The sequence below is a fragment of the Melopsittacus undulatus genome, chromosome 6, assembly GCF_012275295.1.
Source record: "Melopsittacus undulatus isolate bMelUnd1 chromosome 6, bMelUnd1.mat.Z, whole genome shotgun sequence".
Lineage (NCBI taxonomy): Eukaryota > Metazoa > Chordata > Aves > Psittaciformes > Psittaculidae > Melopsittacus > Melopsittacus undulatus.
This window is the reverse complement of record NC_047532.1, coordinates 57,795,531-57,822,409: the sequence shown is the minus strand read 5'-3', so window position 1 is coordinate 57,822,409 and position 26,879 is coordinate 57,795,531. Positions and strand designations below refer to the sequence as shown.

The 26,879-nt window shown below is 42.6% G+C and overlaps 1 protein-coding gene across 1 annotated transcript in view; it reads right to left on the bottom strand.

Moving 5' to 3' along the window:
• The window catches only part of MAP3K13 (mitogen-activated protein kinase kinase kinase 13), a 39,597-nt gene extending 13,033 nt beyond the window's left edge, over positions 1 to 26,564 (bottom strand). Inside the window, exons 1-7 of the mRNA XM_031043649.2 lie at positions 26,498 to 26,564; positions 13,853 to 14,427; positions 7,225 to 7,408; positions 6,576 to 6,767; positions 5,767 to 5,925; positions 2,662 to 2,820; positions 531 to 639 (exon numbers count right to left, since the gene is read on the bottom strand). Of these exons, the coding sequence (XP_030899509.2) occupies positions 531 to 639; positions 2,662 to 2,820; positions 5,767 to 5,925; positions 6,576 to 6,767; positions 7,225 to 7,408; positions 13,853 to 14,354 (1,305 nt within the window). The 5' untranslated portion in view covers positions 14,355 to 14,427; positions 26,498 to 26,564. The remainder of the gene's footprint in view (positions 1 to 530; positions 640 to 2,661; positions 2,821 to 5,766; positions 5,926 to 6,575; positions 6,768 to 7,224; positions 7,409 to 13,852; positions 14,428 to 26,497) is intronic.
• Between the last annotated feature and the right edge of the window lie 315 nt (positions 26,565 to 26,879).

Below are 26,879 nucleotides of genomic sequence, written 5' to 3'. Positions count from 1 at the left end.
CTCACATAAACCCCAACACCATATAGATCCTCTCTACTGGAGGCAAGGTTTCATTCTCATTCCCTCCTTGGAAGCAGACAACAGCACCCTGGGTAGGACTCAAAGGAATCTTTGAGAACACACTTTTAGATCTTTTCTGAAAGTCCCAGAATCCCTTTACTGCCCTGTAACAGCTCTTTGTCCCACTGGCTGCCTGCTCATCTTCACTATGAATGCAATGGTTCCGCTCTCAGCAGTCTCATGGTCTCCTGTACAACAGTACTGGGAGAACAGCTGGGAGCAGAACATCTAAAGTCAGCAGTCTGAGGGAGAAGTGAATGAGACAATGCTGAGTTTCTGACTCACATCAGCAGATGTCTTAGTTTGTGAAAGTTTGGGGAAAAGATTTTCAAATACTCATCAGTTTGCTTCTCCCCAGGAGTCAAACTGAAATCACGGATCCAGACTTCTGCTGTACTCAGTGCAGCCTCCAAACTCAGATCCTTGGAGCAAACTCTTGTACTCATGGGCTACAGCCATTCTACAGTTACCTGTGATTTGAAATAGGTTTCCTGAGGAGTAGCCAGCACATCAGCAGATGCAATATCCAGGTGCATCAGTGTTTGTCGGAAAGAGGGACGATTCCGGGGCTTGCTCTGCCTGAAGCAAAACAAATACCCAAACATGAGGTGAGGTTAACACTGCTAGCTTCTCCTACCATTCTGAAAGGCTTTCTCACTAGACCATGTTCTCTGTATTGTGCAGCTAACAGATTAGAGCAAAGGAGCTTTTGTGGTCTTTTTCTGAATATGAGTTGCTTTATAACCATCTTTGGTTTGTGATGATCTATTCTGAAGACACACAGAGATTAAAATCATCTAAAATAAGAAAATGTGTTTACAAAGTGAAAAATAGTATACAAACTGAAACTGCTCCTAACTTGTTTGTCAAGACCAAACAGGTGTAAGTTCACTATCCTGGTAATTTCCAAATTTTAGAATGGCAATAATCTAGTAGATATGATAATTTACATTCAACAAAACAGGGTGTTTAAAAACACCAATGTCTCTATGTTGCCACATAGTACATGTCTGAGCCTACAAGTATTGTAATGCACTAAACATCTAAGATCACATTCAAGTACAAAAACATTTGTATCTTTGAGAAAAGACACCAGTACTTGAGCTTCAGGACTGGACCCACCAGACTTTTTGCATGGATTCGGTGCCCAGGACAAGAAACGGCTACTTCAGCCACCTCTCCCCTACAAACCATCTACTCCCACTAGGTGGAGATAAAAGTGTATGTACTCGGTGTTGAGAGCCTGCCTCCTGCAGCCATGCCTGGAAGCACAGCCAGGCAGAGCAGTCTCAGCACAGATCCTGCAACAGCATGACCTGCTGCAGCTCAGGGTCAGGGGGTAAGCAGCCACCTGAAAAGATCCATAAGTGCTCTCGCCTGTTTTCCCCTTTGTGCCATCATGAGGATGGCTGGTAAAATTCATGGAGTGGGAAAATGCTGAAGACCCCTTACACTCCATGTCAAATGCAATTACAAGGACAAAGCATTTTCCATATCTATACCTGTAAAATCCCAGTTCCATAAAGAAAGTTTTAATTTCTCTTTGTCCAGTTTAAAACCCAGTCACTTACAAGGGGGTTTCAGAGTGAAGAATCCTTTCCTTTCATTCTGGAGGCAGCCTACAGAATTTTTACCCCTACTCTCCTTCTATCTCATTTTCTTTTCCCACAGAGCCACCGTGTATCACCTACTTTGCTACAGCAAAGCACCCACCTATGTGAAGGCTACTAAAGATGACCTTCATGCTGCCTGCTTCTAGCATCATAGAATTAACGAGGGTGGAAAAGAACTTTGAGATCATCAAGGCCAACCTTTATCCCAGGACTGCCAAGAGCACCACTGAACCATGTCACTGAGGGCCTCATCTGCATGTTCTGTGAACACTTCCAGGGACTGTGACTACCACTGCCCTGGGCAGACTGTTCCAGTATCTGACCACCCTTCTGGTGAAGAAATTTTTCCTAATATCCAATCTAAACCTCCCCTGCTGAAACTTGAGGCCATTTCCTCTTGTCCTATCACCTGTTACTTCAGAGAAGAGACCAGCCACCTCCTCTCTTCATCCTCCTTTCAGGTAGCTGTAGAAAGAGATAAATTCCCTTCCTTTTGTCCAGACTAAACATCCCCAGTTCCCTCAACCACTCCTTATAAGACATATGCTTCCAGACCCTCCACCAGCTCTTCTCTGGACTCTGAATCCTGATTCACACTGGACAGCCAACTCAGAGGTAATCATTACCCTGCTGGAGCTCCCATCAAGTTCTACTCCCCCACTTCTCTCCTGTTATATTCCTTCCCCCTCACTAGCCTGTCTCAGCAGCATTCCCCAGTCCCTCCCCTACCCATCTGCCCAGCAAACCAGACAGGTTGCCCCCTGCTTCCCCTAAGCAACAAATGTCCTCCTGGAGTCCAAGCCTGCTGCCACAAGGATGCAGAATCAAAATGTTAAAACTTACTGCTCTCATGGCAAGTGTGAGAGTATTCAAGAGCCCTCTGCTCTGGGCTCAACACCCTGACTCTGGTTTCACTGGTTTTACTGGGAGTCTGGCAAGAGCAGGGAGCCAGCCCTGGGTCTGTGCAGTGTGGGGTTCAGGCTCTTACCAAGTCTGTTTCATGAGGATTTTGAAGCCATCTGGGCAGGTAGAAGGGACTGGAAGGTGCAGGCTGTTGCTGCCCACACCCCAAATGATGGCTGAAGAGTCCACATCCTTGTAGGGTATCTCTCCTGTAAGCAGCTCCCACAAAACTACCCCAAATGACCTGAAGAAATAAATCAGGATAAAAGCTTCTGTGTGAATTCAATTTAACAGAAAAACATGGAACTTGAAAAAAATCCCACTGTTTGATCTGAAATTTCAAGTAGGTGCAAGTGTGTTTACATACTACTTTTTGCCAAAGAGTACCTATTTCACCTACCAGGTAACTCTTCCTCCTCTGCCCCAGCACTGGGCTGAACACCAAACCACCCTGGATTTCACCCACCCTTCCCTATTTGTGAGGTTTTAAAGAACCTGAAAGCACATTTTCTGCACAGATTAAAGCTCACTCCTGGTAAATTAAAAGGGAAGTTAGCTTTCCTCAGATAGATTTGTGACTGCTCTTATAGGTAAGAACAGTCAAAAAGTTATTCTGTTAGTTACTCAGTTCTTTCTAACTGGTAAGTATCTTACAGAAAAAAACACATCAAAGATTTTGTAGGTTTTTTTTTTAAACACTTCAACTTTGTTTTCCCTAGACAAAAGCTCCCTCTGCTGTTACAGGTACTCCTAGGTAAGAGTTTGGTAGGCTTGAGACTCAGCACTACAACTATTGCAACATAGAAACTAAGAAGCAAATGCAACATGTCTAAGTGACAGTATCATAAACACACACAGTTTCATCCAGTATTTCTTTTGTGCTGAAGAAAGGTAGGCTGAAAGGGGAAAAAAATCATTAGAGAATTCTTCCTGGAAAAGAGCCTCCTATTACAAGAACTGAAAGGCACAGGTGAAGAAACTCACTCTACTTCTCTTCCTTAGATCAACAGGGACCAAAACCTTAATTAACAACAGCAGTTACTTGTTTTATTTACAATGTTCACTCAGTAAACACCAAAGACATCTCAAACCAGTCAATACAGAGGTAAACAAAATGTTGCTGAGAACCAACACCACTCTTGTGGTACCTAAACAACCACCTGCGATGTGAGCTGAGGTACAGCCCTCTCAATTTCAAACCCAGACGTATCACCTTACCTGCCTGCCTCATCCATCTGTGGGATAACAGGCCTGCCAAGCTTGCTGGCGAGTCAAGCCAGGTGAAAAGTGAGAAGTGAGTTTCTGGTTTGTACTAATATCAAGTTGCTTTTAGTAAGTGCAGACGAACCACCTGGGTCTGAACAACCAGTCAGGAAACACAACTTCATGTGAGAAACGCTGCACTTCCAAAGCCCATTGGCTTCAAACCTTGGGGAGGTGGGAGGGGGAGGGGAGGCGAAAGAAGGACCAAAAAGCAAATCTGAACATTTTTTCCCTCGAAACATTTTCCCCTGGGCTGCAGGAAAGTATACAGGACAAACTACAAGGACACCCTATCTGGTTTCAACTTTGTTATGGTTAAGAACTGACAAAGGATTTGTTTATGATTAAGACAAAGAATTTTCAAGACTCCTGGTAAGTTTATAGATTTCTTTATTTTTTTTAGCATGCTGTTAAAGAGGAAAGAGAGCAGACATATATAAGCAGCTCAGGAGCTGTTTTCATTTGTTGTCAGCATTCATGAACATCACTTTTACTCATCTTGGAGAAGGAATGGGTATCAAGGAGGAGTTTGAGCAATTGTGACTGCAGCAAACTCAAGAAGAATTTGCACCAGACACCCATAGGTTTGCAACAAGAAGCAACATCTCTAAGTCACTCAGAAAAGGAGGAAGGGAGTGCCCAGATCTTCAGCACAGCAAGAAGATAGCTTTTATTGCACATGATGCTCACCACAATATTCCTTAACCCAAGCCACTCTAAAGGCAGCACCATGCCTCCTCCTGACCCTGTGATACAAAGGAAGGAGCCTCAGAAGACAAATGACAAGTGTGTTTTCTTTTCAAAACTATTCAAGAGTTTCTCCTAGAAGAGCTGACTCTACTAAGGCCTGCTATATCCACACAAAATGAACACATAAAACACTGTGGGCACAAGATCTATATACTGAAGATTACAAGACTTTCCCTGTCCCTTCAGGAAATCCTGACTTAAAGTCATGACCTAGCTCTGAGCTACAACACCAGCAGCAGCCTGCTGTGTGACTCCACTTGCACTCTGAACCACCCATGGCTTTGACCTGCAGCTTCATGCTGCATGAGGGAGATGAAGCTGAAAAAAACACCAGAAAGAAAATTCATCTCAGCTGGCAAGCAGGGAAAGGGCATTCCTCCCGGCTACTGACATTTACCATGCAGAAATAACATGGCAGAAACATAACTTGCAGTTCCCTTGAGGACCCCAAAAACTGTGAAGAGGCATCCGAGGCCGAGTCGTCTCTCAAGCCTGTTTAATAGCATGGAGATCTGAACCTTTCCTGTGTTCCCTTGTACACAGAACTTTTCACATGGGATAGAAAGAGGCATTCAAAAAACTCTTACGATATATCCTGGTTTCATCCCTCCCAGGGGTTAGACTGACTGGACTATAATCCTGTGGCTGTACATACGACAGGAGAGCCCAGTATAAGGAAGGCGAAAGCTGGCTGGATCCTTCAAGCTAGCAGAGTAGAGGCCTCCCTACAGCTCAAGTGTGGCCCTAAAGAGGGCAGAAAGCAAGTGAAAATAATCTGGCTGCAGAAGTTGAGGCAGCTTCTGAGCACCAGGAGTGGAAGCAAGCTCTGATCTGAATAATGACACAGGGAAGAGCCGTTGCATTTGCTTACTGCAAGACACAGATAGTCTGCACTGAGTCTCGCTAGGTACCTTCAGATCTCAACACACAGCTTTTACACATGTATGTCGTTTCTCTTTCCATTATAGCTATTATAGTTCATTCCATTATAGTTCAATAAGAGAGTTCAGTGCACTAGGGAGGTGGGAAAAAGAATAATCTACCACAGAGCAAACTGTCCCCATGCTTAGGATGAATAAAAAGCACTGAATATGTAAAGTGCTAGGAAACCAAGTGGCTTTTAAAACCTTGACCAGGAAACAGAAGGGGAAGATACTTAAATGTTAATACTACTCACCAGATATCCACCTTTTCAGAGACAGGCTCATTGCGTATCACCTCTGGGGCCATCCAAGCCACAGTTCCCGCAAAAGACATTTTGGTACTTTTATCACTGAGTTCTTTAGATGTACCAAAATCTGAAATTTTTACTGCATCTGTGTGTGTAACTAAAACACTAGAGAGAGGAGAGGGAAGAAAAAACAAAACCAAGAGAAATGAGCATTTACATTGGGAGAAAATCCCGTCTTCATCAACAAAAACAGTTGACGAGGCCATCCTGTTCACAGCTGCAGTACAAGAACAAAGATTATGCATTTTCACCGATGAAAACACTCACTTTCTTTGGGGTGGTTTTGTTTTGTGCCTCAAATGCACTTCTAAATGCGACTAGTCAAAAATCAATCTTGATAAAATTGCAAATTAACAAGTCACTAAAGAGCCACTGTATCTGGGGACATTTGAGAACTGCAGTAAAGCTGTCCTTTGAACCACACTTTAAAGCATCTAAAAGTATGCTCTTAACACATTGTCACAGTCATGTCACAAGCTAAAGAAGTGATAAACATCTAGGGAATAAGAATATAACCAGACAGATAGTTTTAGTCAGACACAACAGAGAAATGAGAAAGATGCATTCCAAAAAAAACAGGGAAATAACAAAAGAACAAATAAGAAGGAAAAATATAAAAGCAGAAAACAACAGAATATCCCATTTTCAAAAAGGAAAAAAAGTAATGGGGATTTTGACCAAACTTTAAATTATTCCTCAAGGAAAACAAAAAAGACAACCACAACTGGAGGATATTCAAGTAGCTAGAGTCTCACTTTGGTGACTTGAGGTCTCGATGGATGATTTTGTGAAGGTGCAGATAATTCATCCCACTTGCGATCCCTGTGGACCAATCCACAAGCAGCCGAGGGGTGATTTTCCGCCCTGCTCGCAGGACTTCATAGAGCTGTCCATGTGCACAGTACTCCATGATAATACAGTAGCATGGGGCTTGAGTGCAAACTCCCCTGTCAAAGGAAACATACAGCTAGTGAGGACCACAGTAAAAGTACAGTAAAAGTCCCAGAGCAGCTCTCAAAGGTGGCAGTCAAAGGGCAGGAGAGTAGCCTATTTAGTCTGCCTGGCTAAGGGTCTGCTAACAGCTCTCCTTCCTGAATGGGAAGGGGAACATTCCTGCATGCTTTGCACAGGAGAAAGCTCATTTGTGACAGTGGTGGGTTTCCTTCAACTTTTAACACCACGCAGATTTGTAGGGTTCATTGCATGCAAAGTGCAGTATTAGGTGAGAATGGTGTCCACAGCTTTGTTTTCAACAAAATCTGTGACAATTGAAGAGGAAGGATGACCACCCTTTTTTTTCTACAGACAGCTTAGCTCCTGGGTTTTAAAAACCTTGGTCAGGATACATAAGCAAATGGCTCTTCCCATGATAAAGTTATATTTCTAACAAGTTTCATAACCTACTTGAACGCAATGATGTTAGGATGTTTGAGTTTCCGCAAGTGCTTGATATCTGTTTCATTCTGATCTCTCACTTTCTTGATGGCCACCTCCTCCGCCCGGAATTTGCCCAGGAAGACAGCTCCCTGTGCACCACTGCCCAGCCACTGCAGCTCCGAGATCTCCTCAAATGGGACCTCCCATGTATCTAGGCACAGGCAAGCAAAGGGGATAAAAGATCAAGACCACACAAATGTTCTGCTTTAAGATCATACCCGGACAGCACCTACCATCTCCCTTGCTAAATCTCAAAGGTGGACTTTTTTGAAGGTAGTAGATGGCATCTTCTCCCATTAGAGGCACACACCACACACACCCCCAGCATCCCTTTCATCTCGCTTCTCTCCCCCACCAGTCACATCCAGCCTGCTCCTTCCCATTCTCCCAGCTGCTTTTTCAACAGAGCTCACCACCACTGCTAACCACTCAGATGAGCTGCTTCCACTTGGCAGGCAGCAATTTAATGTACCAGGGACACTGGATTAACAATTTAAGGAGGACTACTCCAAAACTGAATGAGGATGGTATCTCTTATGAAATACATAAATGTTTCTTTTCATCTCAATAGAGTCAACATTCACAACTGACAGAAAAAATATTGTGGGTCATCCATCCCTCACTCAAAATAGGGCAAAAATAGGAAATAAAAGTAAGAGTTAGCAAATTATAAACCACAGATCAGCAACCACCAATTTATCCAACACACACCACATTATTCACCACCACCAATGACAGAAACAGGCCTTTCCCACACCAACATTGGGTATATCAGTGCCAAATAGGCTAAAAAAATCTAAGTGATTTCTCCTCTTAGCACCCAAATGCCTCTTCAGAGGATACTGCCAGAGCTGTCCAGCAGCACTATATAAACTGTTTCAAGACAGCTGTGCCCATCAGACCAAAAAGCCTTGTTGGCTGTGAGTCACCTTGAAATTACCTTAACATCCCCCAAACAGCAAGATAAAAGGCAGGCAACAGTTTATTTACTGTAACTCAACAAATAGCTAAGTTAAGAAAATAAATTATTTAGCAGCAAAACCATAAGCAACCCTCTGATTTCTGAAATAAAAGCAAGTTGCACCTGTACAGATCCCTATTTCAGATGTCTACAAAGATGTGTCTTCTTGTTTCATACAGTTTCCAAGCCATTGGGGTGTTCCCAGTACTGCAACTAGGACGATGCAGAAGTGTCCCTTTTAGCTACTGTCACCACTGAAGGGAAAGTTATATACCAAACTGCCTCTGGACTGATCCCAATTCACATCTTCCCCTCAGATCATTCCTGCAGCAGTCAGCCACTAGCTGGATGTTTCCTGCCAAATGCCTGGTCTCTGGGCATGGCCAGGGAAAGACATAAGCTCCCATTTGGAGCCAGACCCCAGCACTCTGCTCACTGAACTGGAAAAAACCATGTTGCTCATCTACAGCAAAAATTTCCTTCAACTTGGCAGGGCAAAGTTCAGTCCTCAGCACATGTTTCCTCACAGACACAAATCTGTTTCTCATACTGATACATCCGCTTGCAACCTTACATCATATACAAAGAGTGCATGCAGCTCTCAACTGAAAAAGCATTGGAACTAAACAACTCCAGTAACCATGGATTGAGCATGGATAATCCCTATCCTCAGTTTTCCATAATGACATTGTGAAGGTGATATTGTGTACCAGTAAATGTGTCCTTTGGTATTGGTCCACTATCTGGACCAAAGGACAGTCATGTATCTAAGCATTCTTCCTCACCAAACAGCTTAAACAATTTTTTAACACTTATAATTAGGATTTAATTCTTTATAGATATTTAGACATTAAAAGAGTTTTTTAAATACGGACAATAAAATAAGGAAATTCATCAATAAATTGAGAAGATCTATATTTCTATCTAATTCACAAATGCATTGCTTCTGAAAGAAGGTGGCAAATACAGATGATCTGTGTTTGTTGATGACCACTATTTTTGCAACATTAAAACTATCCCATTGTACTGAAATAGCCATTTCTTTACCTGTGAGAAGCCTGCCTTTCCTGTACAGGGAAGGCTACTTCCCCAAAGCACCCAAAGCACGGGGGCAGAGATGGGTAACTACATCACTGTCACCTAGAAGCCCTAATTTGCTCTTACTATTACCTATTAACCTCTGCAATGGCAAAGGCTGAGGAAGACTGTAGACAAAGTAAGTTCAAGTTCATGCACTTCTTTCTGCAAAGCCATCTGTCATCTTGTGTTTATTCAGTAAGATACATACTTTCACACCCTGATCATCAGGGGCACGGTTCAAGGAAGAGGTTTCAGTGCAGCAACAATCAGTGAAACATGGTACATCTTGGGGAATTTTAAGAACAAAGAGCCAAACCATATGGAACATCTAACGTAACAGTAAAACAAAAGTATAATTAGAACACCTCCACTGAATAGGAGCATGTTCCTACATTGCAAGGCTGCCAGCATCAGCAATTCCTTTGGGACCCATAACGTAGCAGGCACTGAAAAGCTTCTGAAAGAAAGTGATGCTGGTGGAGAAAAGCACTGAACTGCGTTCAGTTGAAAAGCAGGGCTTGAGAGCATTTCCTACCACAACCCAAAGCCACCTACTAAAATATGTAAATTACAATCTAAATTACCCTGCATATGTGCTCCCTAGGCTGCCTGGGACCACCCTCAAGGCCAGCAGGCTGACAAGGGTCAGTAAGACAAAGTCTTATCAGCTCTTAGGAGGGGGAATGGGCAAGGCTAGAAAAGGGAGGACTCAACACACCACCAGCTGAATACAGATGAAAGTTGAGACCATACACATCAGCCGGACAGCAGGTCTAAAGCTCTGCCCACTGCCTGTACAGACCTGTCCTGAACAGCCCACAACACCTTGAAGCAAAGATTGGTGAATGACTGCTGTTGCAGCGGTGGTACACCTATGCAGCAGGTACAACGAGAAACTGAGATCTCTGTCACCTCAACCAACAGCTCAAAACAGAAACAGACATACAGAATCATAGAATAGTTAGGGTTGGAAAGGACCTTAAGATCATCTAGTTCCAACCCCCTTGCCATGGGCAGGGACACCTCACACTAAAGCATGCCACGCAAGGCTTCGTCCAACCTGGCCTTGAAGACTGTCAGGGATGGAACATTCATCCTGGGCAACCCATTCCAGCACCTCACCACCTCACATGCATAAACCAGCTGCAAGAACATGGGTGCCTGGCTATGATAACTAACCATAGTTAAGTCAAAGAGCCTGTCCAGAAGAGTAACACCTCAGATGATCAGCCGAGTGACTAGGAAACACATCTGGACACACTAATCAAGACCAGGCTGCACTGGCAGCCTTGTTCAAAAAGGACCATTACCATTGCTTGCCTAAACATCCCTTGAGATTGCACAGACCTTGATACATCACTCCTCTTCCACTATCATATGACAGATGAAGTTGTCTCCTGACAGGATAGTGCAGTTTTTATTCCAGACTCTTCTGGGCCTAAAGAAAACTGTGGGATACCTCCCCTAAATAAATTAAAGTGCAACAGGAGCAGGAATTACGCAAGAGCTTGTGTTTCTAAGGTGATTAAGAGTCATTTGAGTATAACGATGGGAATCTGTTTCCCATGGGGAAGAAACACCGGAGCAGCCTGAGCCAATCTACTTGAAGCAAATTTTGCCATTTACCAGTGCTGGCTGCTCACCAGCACTGGCATTTTGACAAGAAGCATCTCAGGTTTACAAAAACCCCCACAAACACAAGCACACTTTGTAAAGCACCTCACTGCCCAGGTTGACACAAAAACACACACACTGGTGGTAAACACATAACTTGTGAAAGGGAAGGTGAAAGCAGCTCCTGAACACAGATTCTTAATCCAAAGGAAATGGCTTGGAAGTCTAACAAGTCTGTAGAAAACACAAGTCAATATAAAGTGCTAGAGTCCCAACAATCCAAATTAAATAACTGGTAGACACAAATTAAAGAACTAAGTAAGTCTCCCTAAAAGCACTCACCAACAGCCTTTAGAAATCAGGATAAGCGACTGGAAAACATAGTCAGGAGGGATTTCATTGGTCAAACACAAAATACTTAAAACTCAGATAACCAACCTACAGCCACTGAACAATACAGAAGCAAACACTCCCTGCAGGAGTAACTATTCACCAAGCAGGTAGAGCATTTAACAGCAGCAATTGGCACTGCTTAGCCAACAGCAGACCACCCTGCAGCAAATTCCAGTTGGTCAAAGCTCTGCCCAGTGTGGGTATTCAAGGGAAGCACAGAAATGCATTCCTCCTGATGACCACCTCAGGTGTTGAGAAGCAAACTCAAGTACTAATTTCAACACAAAGATAGTTTGGAATCTTGAAAACGTTGTTTTCCCCCATTCACCAAGTCACAAGTCAAGCCTTTGCAGGCAATATGGACTCAAGTATCAAAGGGCATGAAACCTATTTCCACTACTTGCAACCACACCACGTCACAACCACCAAACCCTAAAGTCTGTGGCCTGCAGGCGATCCAAAGTAGGTGAGCAGGGATGCCAGTGAGCAGCACAAACTACTAGAAAGTATCTGCAGGCAATGTGAAGTCCCCCATGGCTTCAGGTCCAAACTGGTCTCTCACCCCAGCTGCTGATTCAGCCCAACACAAAGGATTGCTCCTGGATAAGACTTTGTTTCATGAAAGTATTTCATAAGTATTTGTTTCATGAAAAGGGAAAAAAAAAATCACCTGCACAGATCTGCAGCACCAGCCCAAAGCTGTAAATAAACTCCCACAGGAATGAAAGGCTACCACAAGCCTCCATTTACTGCTAAAAGAGCCAGAAACATTTAGTCAGCCTGTCTCCTCCAAGTGCATAGCACTTGCACAAACGCAAACCTTGCAATGCCCACAGCAATCTCAAAGCATCCATGAGTCTATGGCTCTGAACATGCGATGACACCAAGAACAGCAAGATACTTGTGTGTGTACAAATCAGAGCTCTGCATGTACCCTCCAAACACAACAACGCTCTCAGCTGCTCAGTTTCATTAGTTAGCACATCAATCTTTTTTATTAGTGACTTTCACACAAAAGAAAGTGTCCCCTGTGAGCCATTCAAAGCACATATTAAACTGTGATCTCCCATGCACCTACTGTCCCAATTATACATGAAATACAAGCTTTCCCTCTCACAGGTAGCTTTTCTGAAGCTACCTATCCGAGCTCACACGCACAGGCAAGCACTCCACAGCAGGCCGAGGGGAAAAGTCTGACCAGGTGAGACAAAACTTAGAACCAACTTAGTCAAAGGATGTCAAAATCAAATCAACTCTTGCTGAGCACATGAAATCACAGAATGGATTTAAGATGGAAGACATCTTAAATATCACTCAGTTCCAACCCCCTGCCACAGGCAGGGTCACCTTCCACTAGACCAAGCTGTTCCAAGCCCTGTCCAACCTGGCCTCAAACACTGCCAGGGATGGGGCAGCCACAGCTTCCCTGGGCAACCTGTGCAGTGCCTCACTACCCTCACAGGGAAGAACTTTTGCCTAATGTCTAATCTCACTCTCCCCTCTGTCAGGTTAAAGCCATTCCCCCTTGTCCTGTCCCTACAGGCCGTTGTAAAAAGCCCTAGCATTTCATTTAACAGCTCTGTTCCTTCATGTTAGGAACTGTTCTCCTACTCTGGGGCTTAGATATGAATCACCCAGATGGGTTTTCTAACCACATATCTTACGATTTGTCTATCCAGGAAACTATTTGGTTAATACTGAGTCATGATCACAGCAACACAGGAGACTTCTACCCCATGGATTATGATGGTGGCCAGGCTGTTCCCATTTATAAGCCTCAACCATTTCAGCTCCTTAATTCTTATGACAGCTTGCTCTCTCCCCATCTGCCACTTCCCTCTCCCCTGTGCTAGAGGAGAAATTAGACACCAAAGGCAAAGCGTACTCTGCTCTTTAGCTTTCAGTAACCCCTAAAGATATATGTATGCCACTGACTGGGACAGCACTTATTCCCAAACTATGTATTTTTTACATATGTACACACACAGTTATACATTTATACATCTAAGCGAAAAAGATACAAATATTAAAGGGCATTTTTCTGGCATAGTAAGTACCAAATGATATTTTAAAGAATAAAATTACTCCTGAACGAAAATTCATGTAACATGCCCACAGAGAAATAGTACTGCTATTCAGTGATCAGGTGGAGATGGCCTTCACACACCCATACAGGAATACAAATGCCTTCATCAATGTTTTTCATCTGGCATGAAAAAAATGAAGATATGAAGTAACTAGTACAATCCCTGTCTTCAATACAATTTCTGATCCTCACTTACACAAACACTCAGTTCAGATTCAGACGTGTCACAATGGTCCAAGGCATGGTTCAGAACAGGCAATTGGTTTTGAGTCCATTATAAGCTTTCTTTGCTACAAATGATAGCCGTTGGCTGTACAGTGCAGGACTTCTCTTTGCAAACCCATATAAGGGCTACACAAGACAAAAAGTGGTCACATGGAAAGTTAAGGAAAAGCCATGGATTGCTCTTCTCACCTTCACACATTCCCCCAAAAGCAATAAAGCTTTGCTTCCCTCCTTACCTTGCTGTTGCAGTTTGTAGTCTGTGGAGTATGCCTTGCCTATGATGTTCCACACAGGCCTCAGACAACCAAAAAGTCCCTCAAGAAACCCACCGCTCCCACTGCCTGATCTGTTGAACTGGACTTTTACATCATCCGCTCCACTGTTGCTCTCTCCATCCATAGTGTTCCCGTTGCCCTGAGGAATGGCTGTTTCAGACTCATCCTGCTCTCGCAGCTGCAGCACACTGTTCTCAAATTGGTCCCTAGAGTCCTCACTGATGCTGGTCAGCACTGCTGCAGTGACCGGGCTGCTCACGTTTTCAATGAGGTCTGCCTGCAGCAAGCCCTTCTCACGCACATCCTCTATGAGCTCGGGGGATGGGTGGTTTCCAGCAGGTGCATGTTCATCATGTAACCTGCTGAAGTCTTTGTCTTCACAGAAAGCTTTGCTGATCGAGTTTGGAGAGGAAGACAAGCTCAGGCGCTCCTGAGTACTGGCCATGATGCAGTGAGTGTGCATCAAGGAGATGGTCTGAGCTGGTACTTAGAGAATAAGTACAACACAATTCAGATGTGACACATGGAGCCAGTACCTGAAACGAGAGGACAAAGAACAACTTTCACATTTTCAGGTAAGTATTCTCACTACGTGCACTTTCACTGAGGCGAGCTGATAATTAACCAGACATTCCAGACGACTGCTGATACTTAGTAAGTAATTACTGCCCTAAAAGAAGCAAATAAATTATTCCAACAGAAACTCCACTTGGACTATACTCTTGGTAACTTACAACATGAATTACTTTGTAAAAAAACACCGCAAGTTTTAAACAAAAGCCTAAAGGTCAAAACCATGAAACCACGTTTGCAGTGAAGAGCTGTTTCTTCATGGTTAGCCTTGGTTACAGCATTTATCAGACTCAAGCTGAGCCCCAGATGTTTCCCTGCTCTGCTATGGTTGAGTTCAGTCACTGTTTCTGGGTCTGGCACAGTCCACAAGTTCAAGATTCCTCTTCAAACCCTTGAGACAAAGCATTGGAAAACCAAAGCACAGTGACAAAAGTACCTTGGGTCCACCAAGAGATGGTTTGGAGCTGTCCCCTCAGACCCCCACCTAGTTATAACCATACTGGTCATTTATTTTAATCCTTTCAAGTTCAATGTAGCAAGGTAAGTCACACTCTCTGACCATGTAAATGTCGCCCTCATGAACAACTAAGACTTGGAGAGCTTACGGGAACAATCTTCTCTGATCTCCCTCCTTCAAGCCTGAAGAGCATCTCCTCACATTGCTCTCTGCTTTCTTCGTGCATGGAATGCCTCGTAGGTTGCATATCAGAGCTGGTGTCCTATTTAAAAAGTCCCCCCCCTCTCTTGCTACATGCTCCACTGAAAGATCCCTTTTCCACTAGCCAGCATAGCACCAGATTTCTACAGAGCCAGGGGTCACACTGCAAAAGCTGCCCACAGACAAAGCTCATTCCTGGGGTACAGCCACTTCTGAAATAAGAGTCTTTAGCTTTGCACCTTTAGCATGTAGCATGAAACACAGACCAATTTAGAATTCCATATGAGGTTGAAAGGAAGGAAAAAGCCCAGCATTAGCAGAATCTGTTTTGTTAAAAAGCAAGCTCAGTTACACTGGTGCAAAGTCCCAGGTTCTGCAAACAGCCACTGAAAGGAAGAAAGAGGTGGCCAGACAGCACACAGCCAATTGAAAGGGAACAGCTCAGCCCCATAACTTCTCAAGATGAGATCACTACAGAGATGAGAGATAAATCTTTCAGCCAGGTGTATGAAAAGCTCACACCTTGGGCTTCAGTCCCTCTCTGACAGCAGAAGCAGCAAATGGAAACAGCCAGGAGCCTCTTATGTTCCCATATTTCTGCCTGATGACACAGGATATGCATAAAAGCTTTATTAGAACATTGTCTGGGCTGTAAACTTCGTTCTTTAAAAGGAAGCAAAATAGCAAGTGAGACAAAAACTGCAGCACAGTCCATACTAGTAAAGGAGCTGAGTTAGACTAGTACGGAAAGTTCACGAGTTGGTTATTCCTGGCCTACTTGTAACCAGCACTACAGTAACTGATTCCCAGCATGGGAAGCTGTAGGGCAACCACGGGAAGCTGTAGGGCAACCACGGGAAGCTGTAGGGCAACCACAGTAGTGTGGGTATGGTTACTAGTAGTAGCGGTTACATGATCACAGATTTTGTTGTTGATAGAAAGAACAGCAAGAAATTTCAGATCTGAACAGAACTTAAGACCTAAAGAGATTCCAAACCAACTCCAATCCAGCATTCCAGAGCACTGCCCCTGCTCATTTCCAAAAATCTGAGAGAGACAGAAGATTCTCTGAACAAAAATAATGAGAGCAGTGTTCCTACAGAGAAATCTGCTTTGCATAACGTCTTGTTAAGCAACGTAAATAAAACAGCAGTCAGTCTTCCCTGCAAGAAATCTCAGAGTAAGAGGCGAAACAAGAATTTGAGGTAATGGTGTTACCAAGTATCTCAAATTTAAACAGATGGTAATTGCATTAAGGATTAAATCAGACTTAAAGGATAAAATTGTTTTGTTGTTACATGACTCTCAGAGTACTCTGTCTAGGATTTGGCTTTTAGCTTTCTATGTAGTTTTCAGACTTGGGAATGTTTGATTGTGTAGACTTAACAGGGAAAGAACAGCTTGTCCTAGACATATTCCATATTTTCCTAGTTTCTAAATGGATTATCAGCAGCATGTGTGTCTTCTCCTCTCGCCATGCATTTCTCAGTATTGCCTGGAAAGTTAAGACCCTCTCTTTCCATCCTGCTTCTAAAGCACCACAATACATATATATTCTGCTGCTAATAGCTACTAGACTACCCTGACCCTCAAGTTCACTACTACTCTGATATTATTTGCCCTAGAGAAACCTGCTTTCCCCCCATGACTGGGGCTCAGACCAGGGCTCACAAGTGTACTCAGAGATCCCCCTCTTTGATCTCAATAAAAAGATCAGGTTTAGGAAATCTTGTATGTTCCAAACAAAAAGCCTTTAAGCACAGTGTTCTGCCATATAATGTGCCACTGTATGTGCTTCATGGGAAGAGGAGGCATGCAAAAGTTATACAATTATTTTCAAATGTCATGATACAGCCTTATTGAGGTATTTACATCAGCAGTCTGAGTTTTCAGAGGTGTAGCAACTCACTGTTTTGAGAGCATGAGACAGCAGCCTTTATTGGAAAACAACTTCGTATCAAGACAACTGGAAGCGGTCCAGATACGTTGTGGGGGGGTAGAAAGGCAGCTTCTGCCACAATGCATCGATGCTGACTTATTGAGGAAATTTAATTTTTTTAATTATCTTCCATTACAGTAAAGTCTACAATGTGCAGCCTCTTGTATTAGCAAAGTCTGATCTAACACAGACAAATAAGGTTGTGTTTGACCTTGCCATCTCTTCAAGCAAGGGATGAAGAACACGTATCAAGATTTATCGTCATGCCTCCCCTAATCTTTTGGTGAGAGTACCAAAGATATGGCTGACTGTGCTCATGCTGAACTCCTCCCAATAAAAGAAATCTTATTTTCATTTGATGCAAAGAAAAACATTTTCTTGAAAGTTTCTTTCTGTTTCTCAGCTGTAATGTTTATGACCCGTATGTGCCTCCTTAACTTTTACAGTGAAGACTGTAATCAAGCAGTGTTCTATCTTTGCACTGTTGCTGCTGTAGCAGTCTTCAAGTCAAAAGCTGAACACTGTGTGTGGAGGAATATTGTGTACATATTGAAGAAACTCAGATTTCACAATGTGCTGCTGCAAAAGCAGACTTCAAGGCAGAATCTCTGAACTATTTTGATGAGTTCATGCACTCTGAAGCTAACAAATTTATGTCTATAAGGAAATTAGAGGCTCGGTGTAATTTTGCATGACCACAACTTCTTGTAAATTATTCCATTTCCAGGGCAAAGCATTCTTCCAGGCAAACTCCCACCATACCCAGACAAAAGAAGCACAAAGTGCACCTCTTCCAGTAAGAGCTGAGACTCAATACATCAGACAGCCCAAACTGCAATTTAAAACCATTAGAAAAGTGACAGCTTACCCAAATCAGCACCAGAGCAGGTGAATAAGTTCTCACAGGGCATGTTGCTTGATACTGTGTCTGCTAGTAAGTGTTCTCACACACACAGAGAAACCAAAGCCCACTATTTATGAGCGTGTCAAAGCAATGGTCAGGTTTGAAGACATGTCAGAGTTTAAAAAAGTGCATGGGCCACAATGAAAGTTTATCCTTTAAAGAGCTGTGCTAAAAATAGAGTAGCAAATCACAATTCCAGGTACAGCATGCCAACAGACTGTTAGTATGCTGTAAAGGTTGCATAAGAAAAAAGTGGTCACTGCTCAGTTTCCTAATAGTACTAATGTCTAGTAATATTATTTTCCTTGAAGCATTAGTTTCTATATTACCCAGTCAAGCATATTCTACGCTTGCACTTCTAATATACAAAGGAAATAAAAGCAACTGTCTGATCCACGATCAAGGGCTGAAAAACAGCAGCTGGCAGAAACTAACCAGCTGATAAATGGCAAATATCAAGGACAGATTAAATTTCTGTCTATATCACTATTTGCATTCAAGCCCTGAAGTTCCCTGGATTTTTCCTGGTACTCAGTGTGATTTCCTTCTGGCTTCATTAGGTACAGCAAGGTAACAACACCTTTCTGCACCGGTAAAACAAGTGCAATTCACATGTGTATCATCTCAAGACTACTGCAACATTTCTGGCTTAGGACAATACTTCAAACTGTTCCAGAATCTAACAAAAATACAAACAGCATGCTTATAAAGTGTATTTATCTTGCTACACAGATCCTACAGCTCTGTTATCCTGCCCCTTGTGATTATTTCTCCATCTCTACAAGGAATTTTTACAACAGGTTCACACACAGTCCTCTTCCATCTCTTGACCTTCCACACTGTACAACATCAGCACAGGAAAGTACTGAGGGTTGCTGAGCTGGCAAGTGCCAGCATTTGCTGTCATTTCTGACCTTTGTGTTTTGAAATCACATTATTTTATTACAAAGGATTCCAATTTCTGGTCTCCTGGTGAGGAAAGTGCTGTATGAGTGGATCTCATACTCCCCTTATGCTGCACTTTTACGGTTTTACATTACTTGGAATATATGCTTGTGTTTTGCATGGCTGTTTTGAACACAAACTGTAATAGCAGATTTACTACTAGTGAATGAGTTACACATCATCAAAATGCAGCCTCTTTGTTTTCAGAGGTTTTGGTATAAGTTTCTGGGTGGGATTTTTTTCTTTCCCTTTTCCCGGAAGGGGAACAGCTTGGGTTTTTTCAAAACAACCAACCTCTTGATCTCAAGATACACTGCTCCTTCAATGAAGCATGTTTCTTCCACATCACAATATAGATCCCACCTCTCCCCTGCATGAATGCTCAGCCACAATCCAGCATAATTTTTAAATATTATAATTGTGACATTGCCCAAGCATAATTCAATTATTACAAAACAGTTAAAAATGTTTCACCTGACCCACTTGAGATTTTCTGTCACTACACACATCTGAACACATCTGCACATGTACCCTAACCTATTCTACAAGAAAACAGCAGATTTACCTGTGAATCCTCAAGCATTATAACACTGGCTTTTTTGTGCTTTACCTTGTTCTTTCTTGTTGTCAAGTAACTACTACATTACTCTGTCCCTCCTGCAGAATAGTAGCTGGAATATGTACTTTATATTCCTTTCTCCAGTAATTATTTGGATGCCACTTCAATATAAGGTAACTTTCGCAGACACCAGAATCATCACCTGAGCTATGTAGTAGCAAAGACTTAGGGTCCACAGCCACCAGGATCACTCTAAAATGTTAACAGAATATTTTAACATGAGCATGGGCATTAAGCACATGAGAGCACAGACATGTAACTATCGTATGTCGCTATGTCCATATTATCACAACAGAAGCTTCAACTCTTATGTCTACTGATTTAAATTAGGCTTTATTTAATGTAACCTAAGCTAGGGGGATGTAATTTTTGGCAAAAAGTTATTTTACAGTTGTAATATACTTTTGTCTGTCACTGTATCAGTGAGAAAGAGAATTATGCCTGGCTTTTTGGGCTGAACCCTTTCTAACAATGACAAAAATAGTACAGTCTACTAGCCAAGAAATAACATAATGGCTGAACTCAAGCTCTGTGCACAAAGCCAGCTGGAGGTTTGCTACGCACTTTACCTATTCCAACTAAGCCCATTAGAGCAGAAACAGGTGGCACCTAGACTACGGAATAAGAAGAAACCACACCACACCAGAATGACAGGTTCATCTATCCCTATTTCCTGTCTCCAGACCTAAGGAAAGGATCTGCGCGCAGCAAAACCTCACTAGTGCGGTGCCATCCATAATCTGCAGCTCACTGACTTCTCCATCAGCAGCACACAGGGGTATTTTTACATTCTTTAGCCCACAGAGTATTGTTCCTGTGCAAACGTGTCACAGAATTTTTTTAACCAGAACACTTTGGCAACCACTGTGCTGTCGCAAGGAGTCCAGTAGCCTAACTGTATGCTGCATAAGGTAACACCAACTATTCTCCTCTTTGCATCTCTCATCCAATTCTTTTCTTCAAACCATCAGTTGGTCATTGTTTCAATGACACCAGAACCCTTATTTATCTTCTCAGTGCTAGCTGTGATTTTATGAACTCTCATCCTCCACTCCAAAATCTTTTCTCAAGTCTAAAAATCCCCACTCTTCCTTCTCATTCACTGTATGAAAGCTGCTCTGTATCTGTAATCACCTCTCTACATACCATTTCTCCTACTCCCCCAGCTGTAACTTATCTCACTGTAAGGTGGCGTAAGACCACAGACAGAATCCCCAGTGTGGGCACACCACAGGAATGTACAAAGACATAATGATTATTTTTGTTCTTTGCTGCTTTCCTAACTATTCCTTTAACGCTACTCGGTGTTTAAGCATGCTTCAGGATGCTGAGCTAACTTCTACGGACCTCTTACAACCTTAAGACCTCTCTCCTGAGCAGTAAAAGCTAGATAAAAGACCAGTTTCTACACATAGGGTACTAAGATTAAATTCTATTTAATCACCAATAAATCTGACTGATATTTTATCATACAAGTTTACAAGAGCTTTCCAGTACTCTCTGCCATTCTCTTACATGTTTATTATCCTCAACACCTTACTTCTGTAGTCTCACAGCCTAAATGCTCCTGCAATTAGAAATATTCCTACAATATCGAGACAAGCGATGAAAAGGTGGATATAGTATGAAGAGTGCCATCCCCAAAGCAGAGCCATATGACAAATCCTTTTAGAGAAAAATGTTTCAAAGTTGATTTATACCTGCTTAGTTTCTGGAAGAGTCTCCAGTAAGTACTCTTGCTGAAATCCCAACAGATTGTATCAACCAGGTCCCCTTTTCTTACATGCTCTTAACTCCTCCAAAGGAATTTAATAGATTCACCTTAACAGAACTGTGTTGACTGTTATCCCCCACATGAAACATATGCATCTGCACTGGCTCTCAGCATAGGAATGGATTTCTACCTCCACACACACTAGGCAAATATTTAACTAGGAAATCTTTCAACATACAAATCTGTGGGGGGTGGAGAAGTGGTGCTTAAATTGGAAAGAGAAATCAAGCACCTACTTCTGTTTTTGGCACAAGGAACAAACAAAGCAGGGGAAAAAACAAAATCACCTCTGCAAACAATGCAGACAAAGAACCAAACTGCCCTCCCTTGTGTTTCAGGAGACCTCTTCAGCTGATTTCAATGGAAGCAAGCTGGATTCCCATTCCACCTGCTAGCCATCTATGCAAGGTGCAGTTTGGGAACTAAGCACCTTACATAACTGCATATTTTCAGCCCTACATACATAAATGCTTCCTCTATCATACAGAAGGTATTTTTGGATCTGCTAAAATGCTACTGTGTTCTTCCAGGGCTTTGCATTCTTCTGCTCAGAAATTGCATAATCTGATGCCATAGGAAATAAGTGATGTTGCATAATGATTCTTCTATTCACTGCAGGATTTTGGTGCTCCACGTTTCTGGGGCACAGCAGCCCTTCTCTATGTTCCTGACTTTAGGTCCTTGGTTTTTAAAGAAAGGACAATCCATCAGCTACATGCCTTTGGGAGGTGGGTGGGGAAGGGGGGGGGGGGGGTGTGTAACAACCTAAGGACCATCTTACACTGTACTGTTATAAGAATTTCTTTTCACAAAAGTCAGTTTAACTCTGTACACCCATTTGCTACTTCTGTTTTCCCTCACCCTGGTTGTTCGCATGCCTTGAGCTATGACCATACATAAAGCACTGAGAGTTTCATATACAATGTCCTGATGCCTAATTGTCCATTGATACCCTCCATCACAGCCTCATCAATACTACTGTAAAACACTTAGCTCGCATAAAGACAGACTAAACTCTTATTAGCTTTTCATATTACTGAATTACGATTGGAATCTGCTCAAAATTTAGAAATGACCTTAAGTTACATTCTCCTCTTTTATCTTTCCAGCTGTCTTCATGGTATGAAAAGACATTTAAAGTCTAGTCACAGACTTCAGGCTCTGCTCTGTTCTTTCCCTCTCTTCATCCTTCAGAATTCTGCACTTTTTTCTTATCTCATTCAAAAGCCACATTATTTTACTAAATAACAATAATAGGTTAAGGGATTTAAATTCAAATATTTTACAACTACAAACCCCAGGAAAATCTCAAAGTTAAGTTCGCAGACACTTCACAGCCTCACTGACATTGCCACATGAAGCCATTAAAATGCTCCTGTACTACCAATGAACAGTAGCTTGTCATTTCCCCTCTTCCAGAACTGAAACATCATATTTTCCTCCAAGGAGTAGCGTTAAGATTAATGTCTGAAAGATCTTTGAGGATGAAGATCAATATCAAAGTGCTATTTTCAGGAATCCAGTGAATGAATCAAACTCTCACTTTAATTCATGTGAGGCATCAGCCTGGTCTCAGGTAAATTCACTCACATCCTTGTTCTTGTTTTTGTAGTAGATATGAATTATTCAGTACTTGCAAAGCACACACAACTATACACACAAACTTCTCAGCCCTAACAACTTACATGCTTCATACGTAGTACTAAAGTAATAAACAACTATTCATAAAAGTACAAAAATTACTGGGGTACATGCACTGCTTTGGCCTCTACCAAAACTATACGAGAGAGTGTGTGTACCTGATGCAAAGGGGACAGTTGAAATCCAGCTGGCAGATCTCTCAGATGAGAAATGACAGTAGTATTAAGTTGCATTTAGCAAGCACCATACATGAGCAAAGAGGATTACTCCTTGATAGAGAAGCAAGCACAATGACTTGCTCAGGAGCCTCTATTAAGCCCGTATTACTGACACAGTGTTAAGGGGTTAGAGCAACATCTGAGAAGCGTGATCCTCTTCTTAGGCCACTAGAGCTTTACATGACGGTAATGTGATCCAGACAGTACACACAACACACAGTCACAGGCTGAGAAACCATAGAGGAGCCTCCAGAGGCCTGACATCACATGTGCCACCCAACACCCTGCAGAAACCTTCTTCCAAAGCAGCACTCAGCCCCTTGGCTCACCCCTAAATACACCACATTTAGCTACAGTTGATAACCCAACATTTGAGAATCTGCTCAGGCAGATAAGGGTGGTGAGGTTTGATTTTCTGTGTTTCACCAGGAAAGTCACATCTGTACAGCTTCATCACTGGTTCTGGTGCCCTCTAGAAGCTATCAGAGTAAGGGGTTGGGGACAGGAACAGGCAAACATGCTAGGAATTAATAAAATGTCCACACAGAGAGACCTCCGTTCCTCAAGCCCACTATGCTGGAAAAAGCCCAGCTTCCCACCCACACCCCATCAGGACTTTCTCCTTCCTTCCCTTACAGCACCTCTCACACTGAGCTAGCAAGAGGAAACAGAACAACTACAGGGTCACAGAAGGATTATAAAACCCATGTGCTTCACACCAGAAAGCTATTCTTCACCCTGGCCTACACCCAACTGTTGCTAATGCTTTTGAACCCACTCCAACGACCAACTTTTCAGTTGAAGCTGCAAACAGGGAAAGAGGACATAGGTCAAAATGCTTGTTGAGTATTTACAGGGGTGGGAGTAAGTATACACAGTGTTTCTGCTCCCAGCCCACCTTGGTATTCCTGATGCAGCTGCCAACTTGTCATTCAAAACTCAATCCAAAGTGGATTGTGTTTTAGGTGAAATATTTACTTCCTTCTCCCCAGGAGCGGAGAGTGATTTGTTGTAATGTCACAAATCCAGCAGCCTAAGCCCCTGCACAGGATGTATTTGCCAAGGAGGGATAAAGAAATCCCCAAACAAGCCACCAAACAAGAAGCTGGCCAGAGCTTGCTGAAGTGCCAACAGTGCAAGAGCTTCAGCCCTCTCTTGAGATTGCAGAGGTAACATTTGCCTCAAGTGACACATTTTGATTCAGTAATGGCTGAGAAACTCACTGGCAGCTGTAAAAGCACTAAGTCTGCTGCTGCTGTTTTCCTCCAAACACAGGACCTCAGGTGAGAGGCTGGCTACAATGCTTTGTGCACATCAAGGTGTGGACACCTTTCCCTGCCTACCCTGGCCCCAAGGACCACTGCTGAAGAGGAACCTGCACTGATTTCAATCTGCTCACATGATCAATGTCAAAAATCTTTAGTTTGATATATAGAAGCTTTATTTTAAAACTACCATCTTGAGAAGTCCTGCTATTTGAAATCCAGTCCACACATCAAGACTGCAGAAAGCCTGGAATGGGTACCAGATATGGACAACTCCAGTCTAATCAGTCACCATTTCACATTTGCTGCAAGAAAGTCATAAGAAAATAGGAAATACTGTAAAACCTTTCTCACCCTGCCACTGCTTAGAGCAGAACCATTTTCTAATAACTACTAATTGTGAAACAGCTTACCTAGGAAGAGATTGTCCAATAAATCACTAGTCAATTTTCTGATCCACTGGAGATAAGCCACTTACCAAATCTTTACAATAGGAAACAAAAGAGGAAGGTTAACTATGCAACCAAAAAAACCCAAACATTCTTAAACACAAGTTCACATACAGCTGAGAAGTGTAAGAGTCCCTATCATATATTCTGTGCTAGAAGTTATTTGCTAATTCTAGGCACAGGGGTCAAAACAAATGCCAGCTATAAATTTAACTATCAGGCAGCAAAGGACAAAGACAAATCTGAATGATAGCACCATTCCAGATCAAAGTATCAGACTTGGAGGCCCAAAATACAGGAGACAATACTGGTAGTAAAGCAAAACAAACAAACAAAAACCCCCACTACATCAAAATCAGGATTTATTTGTGTTTCACAGCTGAGGTCTGCTACAGAAACAGAGGTTCAAAGGGTTGCCTCTCTCTCTGCAAACAAAACCCCTCATACATTTGGGGACACAACAAAAAGAATAGTAACAAAAACTTTCAAAGCACTGGCAACTTTCACCTCCACATTCTAGGCCATCCCAGGATGTCTGTGGCTACACACACACACACACACACACACACACATTGTGACAAGTGCCCACACTGGGAGTCAGACCGGCTAAGTCTTTGCACTTCACCTCATCCATTTGGTTTTTATTTCAAATATTCCCATAATTTCTCCTTCAAAACTATCAATCTAAATATATTCCTCCAGATTCTTCTATTGAACAGTCTGTCTATTAGTAAAAATCAGTATATCCAAACACATAGGCCTGATGTAATCTTTCTCCAGATCAACTTAAAATATCCAGTTTTTCATTTACATGAGAGACATGTGGCTTGCTGTGATGAAGCTATTGCAGTACCTAAACCACCCCCCTAAACAAAAAAAGAGCATCTGCACTCATTTCATGGGGAGAAAACATGACATCATGCCCCATTCAGCTAAGCAAGAATATGACAAATCTTGCCCCAGTGAACAGCATCCTTTACTCCCAGCTTCCTCATCTATCAGGAAAATGAGGGCTAAAAATCATGTGTTCAGCACAAAAGATACACCTCAAAGTCCTATTTTCAATAATAATAATGGAACAAATTCCTACCCGGCTGATAGGAAGAAAACCACATCTCTTCTTCATCTCAAAAATAAAATTCAGTTATTGATTACTGTAATACAACAGAGGAATTGTTTGATTAGATCACAAGGGGATAAAATTACGATTGCCTAGAAGGCAAAAAATACAGTTCTGCTTCTTTATACTACCTTCAGCAATTCTTATGTCATTCCCTGTGTATTCCATATATATCCATTCTCCATTGCCATTGCCCTCCCCTTTAAAAAGGGGGCACAAGAAGATAACGTGCAAAATTGCAACTGAAAAATGTCTAGCACACTGACAAGCAAAAGGACAGGCCAGCTATCAGATCTATGTGCAGTGATGGATAAATCCAGGTTTATGTTTCCTCTTCCTTTCTTTCAGCAGCATTTTTTCCCCAGCCCTTTCACATCACAAATGCAACATCCATCTGTCCTTCTGATATAAATGGTGAAAGGGTAATGCTGACCATTAAACACACACACACACGAACCCACATGCTTAATGAGAAAAAGGCATTTTCATCTAGGTACTCACAAGGATGAAGATTCCCAATGTGATGCTCCATTTTCTTGTTTTAAAAAAAATGGAAGGCAAGAAAAAAAAAAAAAAGGAAAGGAAGTGTTGCAAAATAAAAGGAAATTCCACCCACACAACCCTGCAGCCTGCTGCAAAGAAGCACCGAAGCGTGCTGACGTCAGGATTCATGAATGGATGTAAATCGGGCTGTTCCCAGATTCGGCGAGCGGGAGCAGGGAGCAGGGGGGCAGCCAATCGGCGTGGGCACTGCCGGCAGCCTTTTACCACCAAAGAGCTGGGTACCCACTATCCAGAGCCCAGCGCCGAGCTGCCCCAAGGGGCCGGGCCGTGGTGCTCCCCCACGAGCCGAGAGGGCTGCGATGTGCAGGAGGGAACACTG